The 6,148-nt window shown below is 37.4% G+C and overlaps 1 protein-coding gene across 2 annotated transcripts in view; it reads left to right on the top strand.

Moving 5' to 3' along the window:
* The window catches only part of rcc1l (RCC1 like), an 8,925-nt gene extending 3,210 nt beyond the window's left edge, over positions 1–5,715 (top strand). For both annotated transcript variants that reach the window (XM_054626031.1, XM_054626032.1), the window contains exons 5-12: positions 319–385; positions 1,056–1,107; positions 1,328–1,412; positions 2,062–2,243; positions 2,758–2,845; positions 3,606–3,779; positions 4,366–4,451; positions 5,478–5,715. In XM_054626031.1, the coding sequence (XP_054482006.1) occupies positions 319–385; positions 1,056–1,107; positions 1,328–1,412; positions 2,062–2,243; positions 2,758–2,845; positions 3,606–3,779; positions 4,366–4,451; positions 5,478–5,555 (812 nt within the window). In that variant the 3' untranslated portion in view covers positions 5,556–5,715. The remainder of the gene's footprint in view (positions 1–318; positions 386–1,055; positions 1,108–1,327; positions 1,413–2,061; positions 2,244–2,757; positions 2,846–3,605; positions 3,780–4,365; positions 4,452–5,477) is intronic.
* The last annotated feature ends 433 nt before the right edge of the window (positions 5,716–6,148 follow it).

Genomic DNA, 6,148 nt, shown 5'->3' with positions numbered 1-6,148 from the left:
TTTCAAGTCTATGAAATCGCAGTTTGTGGAATGAGTTAATGCCTAATTTGCTGCCCTTCTCAATGTATAATGTTCAGAAAATGTTATGAATTCTGTTAAAGTGAGTTGTTTTATCATGTTTTCATGTTTGCCAATTTAAAGAATGAAACATTCTTCAGTGTTTGAGGCCCTAAAGTGTTGTATGTGGTGTGTACTTTGTGACTGTAGTTTGGCCTGAAAGGTTATATAAGTATATTAAAATAATGCTCAGTTGCCATATTCCGGATTTAGAGTGAAACTTAAAGAACATTTTTCTCTCTGTTTCTCTTTCTCTACCAGTGTTCAGCATGGGGAACAATGCGTATGGCCAGTGTGGAAGGCCGATAGTTGAAGATGAAGTTTACAGGTTTGTCATGAAGCTGCACCTGTTTTATAATCATATAACTCTTATTTTTATACTAACTATTACATGTTTTCATGTCGTGTGAAACATTTTCATTTGTTCTTCATTTTTGTTTTTGGATTCTTAAAGAAAAATATAAAATTTTGGGTCTTAATTTGGTACCTTTTAGTTTCGGGGAATGATTTCTAAGGATTATTAGATAAATCATGAGATCTGAGAAGGTGAAAGAGCAAATAATCGGTCGACTGATTAATGCCATTTTGACATAATCGCCATAAACTGATAAACAATCTGTGCAGATATACATGTAGGTAAAATTAGTTTGACGAATGCCAAGTATGTTTTTTGTATACAAGGAATTTGTCTTGTTTTGATGCATAACAATAAACATAATACGAGAAAATAAAAGCAAGTACTGCATGAATATACAATAAAAAAATGTGAAACAATACCATCAAAATATGATCAATATATCCGTGCTTCTTTTTTTTTCATGTCACCACATTTCCAGTTTTAAAGATTAGAATTTATGACCAAACATGTAAATAAGTCTCCGTACTCTACCTGTGAAAAAGAATAAATACACGCAGAAGGTTAAAGGAGGTCTGACAGAGAGAAGATGACGTGACCTCTAGTGATGGATCTCATATTCTTCTGTCTCATGTCCAAACAGCGGCAGTCACATCATTCACAGGATGGAAGGCTTCGACAGCAGGGTCACCCAGGTGAGGGCAGACTTTTCTCTCTTCTCGTTAAGAATAACTTTATAGAAACAGACAACCTTCTCTCTGATGGTTTCGTTTACTGATAGAGGATCAGGTTTAAACTGAGACTGATTCAGGACCAGTTAAAAGCTCCTCACTGTAACTCTAAATCGTGTGAATCGGTGTCTCCTAAACACCATTTTTATCCCTGAAGGCTTTTGTTTTCTCTCTTGGTGTCCAGGTGGCGTGTGGACAGGATCACAGCCTCTTCCTCACGGAGGCGGGGAAAGTGTTTGCGTGTGGATGGGGCGCAGATGGACAGACGGGTCAGTGAACGTCACACGTCTGACCTCTGAACCCTGAAAGACGGATGAGAAATGTGTTTTCTTCTCCACAGTAGCCTTTTTCTTTTTTTTTTTTGCTACAGTGAAATTTCCAGTAAATACAGTTTATCTTTGTGAAACCACCTCAAACTAATTGCGCAGCATAATCAGTGTTTTGCATTATTATAGTATTTATTTAATTAATCCATCGGAGACAAATATTAACCCTTTGATCAGCCCGATTCTTCTATTTTTTGTTTATAAAAGTCTTTGCAATTTCCTCAGTTATGTGTTTTTCTGCAAGAAGATATGCTAATTGTAATTTATTTTTAAAGGTTTATATTTGTTTGAAGTTACTGAATATCTCCAGTAGCATCTTCCAAGTGAAACTTAACAACAATCTCATATATTTATCATTTATAAATAAGGATAAATGTGAAAATTGGAGCAAATAGAAAATCAAACTGATGCAAAGAAATAATTTCTGCTGCTGGTAGACGAGGTGCATCAGAGAAATCGTGGAAAGTGATTGCAAACTAATTAAAAAAAACCTCTGCAGTTTTTTAAATTTATATTAAGAGTTAAGGTTTTTTAGGAGCGAAAGATGAAGATTTATTTCCTTTCACGTATCTTTTCGTCCTCGTCCTTTCAGGTCTGGGACACCACAACATCAGCTCCCGTCCGGTGGAGGTGGGAGGGGACCTGTCGGGGGTGGAGGTGCAGCAGATCACCACGTATGGAGACTGCAGCCTGGCCGTGTCCACAGACGGACGGCTGTACGGATGGGGAAACTCTGAATACCTGCAGCTGGCCTCGGTCACTGAGTCCACACAGGTGAGGAGGACTGTCCAGGCTGTTAAAAGGTCTCACCCCTCTAATTAAACCCACAAGATATGATGTTTGAACAATTTGAACCATAATAATTTCAACAATAGGCCTGGATAAAATCATATTTCCTCTCCAAATTCAAAAATGTAGTTCTTATCGTGACGCTATCTGACTCTAAATGGAGCATCATTTACTAAATGAACATCATGCTGTATTGAAGAAGACTTGAAACTAGAGATTGAGACCATAAACTCATGTTTACAATGTTTACTGAGGGAATAAATCAAGAGAGAAGTAGAGTCATTTTCTCATAGACTTCTATACAACCAGAGGAGTCGCCCCCTGATGGACAGGAGAGAGAATGCAGGTTTTAAGACACTTTCGCATCAGCTTCACTCAGGAGAACAGGAGGTCAAAAAACTGATTCACTAGATGAATTTAAGTTTTTAGAAATGCAGTGTAGTTATTCAGGTATTCACCGTCCCTGATCTCTTTTTTTTTTATCATCCTGGTCTTTCAGATCAACTCGCCTCGACTTCTTCCTTTGAACGGCTGTGGGAAGGTGGTGCAGGCAGCATGTGGAGGAACGCAGGTGGCCATTCTCAACGGTCAGTGTTCACACAAAAGACCCCATTTTTGATCGCAGGAACTTTCCCCAAGGGACTAGGAAGCTTTTGAGGAGCTCGTTGCATTTCGATTGCAGAGACGGGGGTCTGAATGACTCTAGAAGATCTCAGAATTAAAGAGACATTTTCTGACCTGATAGTTCAGATAACAGGTTTTAATATGTTCACAGTTTTTAGCTACACAACTCTTCACTTTGGTGTCAGAGGAGTGACTCCACTGACGGCCTCTTGGTGGCGTCACAGATCAGTTTCACTGATCCAGACTTGATGGTGTGATCGATGCTGAGTCAACATGCCGGGTTATTTCCATCTCTTCACTCTCCTAATGGACTATTTTAAGGCTTATTTTATGTTCCCAGTATAACAAGTATAATCAAGAGCTGGAAATCCGTCCTAACCAGCCAGAAATTCTCAGATTGAAGCATTTTCTTGTCTGACTTTTGGGTTTACAAGCAAGACTTTTTGTCAGCTTTATGAATTTAGGATATCACTCTGATACTATAGTTCAATACATGCAAGATGTGGCACAATTATGCACATTATAGCACTGAATATTGACAAAATAAAGTGCACACAAAGCAGGCAAGATGCACACAGATGGACTTTATTCTCCCACAATGCAATGCACAAAGAAAATTGAGGCAATAAAACACAGCTCCTTAAATCATGGAAAACAAAATGGTATCAAATCTAAAACCAGATTTGTTTAAATATCCGTCTGTGTGTCTCTGAATCTTTGCAGAAAAAGGAGAGGTGTTTGTGTGGGGATACGGCATTCTGGGAAAAGGCCCAGAACTCTCTGAGTCCTCCACCCCGGAGATGATTCCCTCCACGCTGTTTGGACGCTCAGAGTTCAACCCGTCGGTAGCCGTCACCAGCGTGCGCTGTGGCCTCAACCATTTCGCTGCAGTGACGGGTAGGTTTTTGTACAAAAAAAACAAAAGAGATGATGTTGTTTTACAGAGCCAGAATGTGAGGCAGCTTTAAAAGCAAGTCAACCCTAAATCACACTTATCAAGGTAAAGCAGCCATTTTACAGTTTTATCCCACTTAATGTGATTCAGTGTTGACTTAAGAAGAGAAATCAAGAAGATAATTTAAGAAACTGCATCATTTCAACCTCCTAACAGATCTTTTAATACATGAGGTTAAAAAACTGCTGAAATTAAGTGTATTTTGTTTTTGACAAACCTGTTCTATTATTGTTTCTCTAAGAGATTTTATTTGCTTTCATTATTGTATTTTTTTTAATATATTTAATAATTTGTATTATACAAAGACAAGGAGTCTCAACATCAGCTATTGTTTTGACAGCATGGCTCTTTTTGATGTAATAACACTGGAAGATTAGTGTTTTTTTTATTATTATATTCTGCCCGCTAAAAGCTCTCGACTTGTTACTAACTGCAGCTGCTTTGTGTGGCGGCTCAGCGGGCGCTCAGCGGGCGCTCTGCCTCACAGCGGGCGCTCCGCCTCACGTTTGATGGTTTCTTGCGTTGCAGATCGAGGCGAGCTCTTCGTTTGGGGGAAGAATGTGAGAGGTTGTTTGGGCATCGGCAAGAGAGACGACCAGTACTTCCCGTGGAGGGTAAGACGACACTGATTCAATATTAGTCATGCAAACAAAGAGAGGCGACCGCACAGCTGAGAGGAGATCACCCATCTGTGAGCTTTTATCTGACCACTTATATGATGATTCACAAACTGTACATTATATATTTTCATTGTTACTTAATAGTTATTTGTGGAGTTGTTCCGATTCCGGTATCATAAATGATCTGATGCGGCCAAAGATGCTGGATCGGGTCAAGACAAGTCTACACTCCGTTCTAAAGTTATCGCATCGTTTATCAGCTCATCTTATTACACAGGAAGAACAAAGATCGTTAGTGAGCATGTGCAACTCTAAACAGAGATGAGAAAGAAATGAGAATAGCTACTTCATCAGTCATCTCTTTTAAATCACTTCTTAAAACCCCTGTTTTTAAAGACTGGCTTTTCTGTGATGTTGTCTTTTTACTTCTCTACTGCTTTATTTAATAATAATACTCATTTATTTTATTTATTTTTATAAAATAATATTTTATTTTTATAAAATAATATTTTATTTATTTATTTTATTTTTATAAAATAATATTTTATTTTTATAAAATAATATTTTATTTTTATAAAATAATATTTTATTTTTATAAAATAATTTATTTATTTTATTTTTATAAAATAATATTTTTTATTTTTATAAAATAATATTTTATTTTTATAAAATATATATTTTTATAAAATATTTTTTTATTTATTTTTATAAAATATATATATTTTTTTTTATAAAAAAATTTTTATATATTTTTATAAAATTTATTAAAATAAATAAAATATATAATAAATAAAATAAATAAAATAATAATCAGGAGTCGCCCCCTGATAGACATTAGAAAGTTTAAGACACTTCTGGATCGGCTTCACTCGGTAGAACCAGAGGTTGCAGCCTGACTTCTTATCAAAGATCTCTCTGTCACTTTTAGATTTCACGTTCAGAGTTGGATAAAGATGCATGTTGCGAATAGTTTTTTGTTTTTCTGATGTTTATTCACTTGTGTGTCTGATTTTCCACCAGGTGACTGTTCCTGGTCAGGTGGTGGACGTAGCGTGTGGTGTCGACCACATGGTGGTGCTGGTGAAGTCTCTCCTCTGAGCTCCTGTGTTCCTGCAGCAGTGGATGGAAGGTCTGGATGTTATCCCTGACCCTCCTCCTCCTCCTCCGTCCTCCTCAGGGAGTCGATCGGAGGCCACGGTGGAGTCTTGAAGCCAGCTGCTCTCCACAGGCGACCCGGACCCTCGCGTCCCTCCGCCCGGCACTGACGTCAAGCCGAGTGCAGAGCGGTCGATTCTGCAGCAAACTGTCTCTGACACAACTCACTTTACTCTGTGAAGGTCGGTGGGAACGACATCAAAGGACGGATCCGTTTATTACAACGAGAGATTAAATGATTGATCGATTACACCGAGCATAACGGTGAATAATCCTCCATTGTGAGGATTTTATGCTTTTCTCTCTTTATATATAATTTATTTCACTTTTATTTTGGTGTTTTATGTAATAAAATAATGAATTGAAAAGCTGAGGTAATAATGAAAGTTGTAGTTGCAGCTTTAATTCCATCATTTCTATCTTATACTTCAGAAAAAAAGCAAGAAATGCAAGAAATCCCAGATGGCTCTGTGTTGGTAATCTGTTAAATGTCATGTTTTCATTTACCTCCTTTGAAAGAAAATGTCTGAAACGAT

The sequence above is a fragment of the Anoplopoma fimbria genome, chromosome 24 (assembly GCF_027596085.1).
Source record: "Anoplopoma fimbria isolate UVic2021 breed Golden Eagle Sablefish chromosome 24, Afim_UVic_2022, whole genome shotgun sequence".
In the NCBI taxonomy this organism is placed as follows: domain Eukaryota; kingdom Metazoa; phylum Chordata; class Actinopteri; order Perciformes; family Anoplopomatidae; genus Anoplopoma; species Anoplopoma fimbria.
This window is presented reverse-complemented; position numbering and strand designations above follow the sequence as displayed.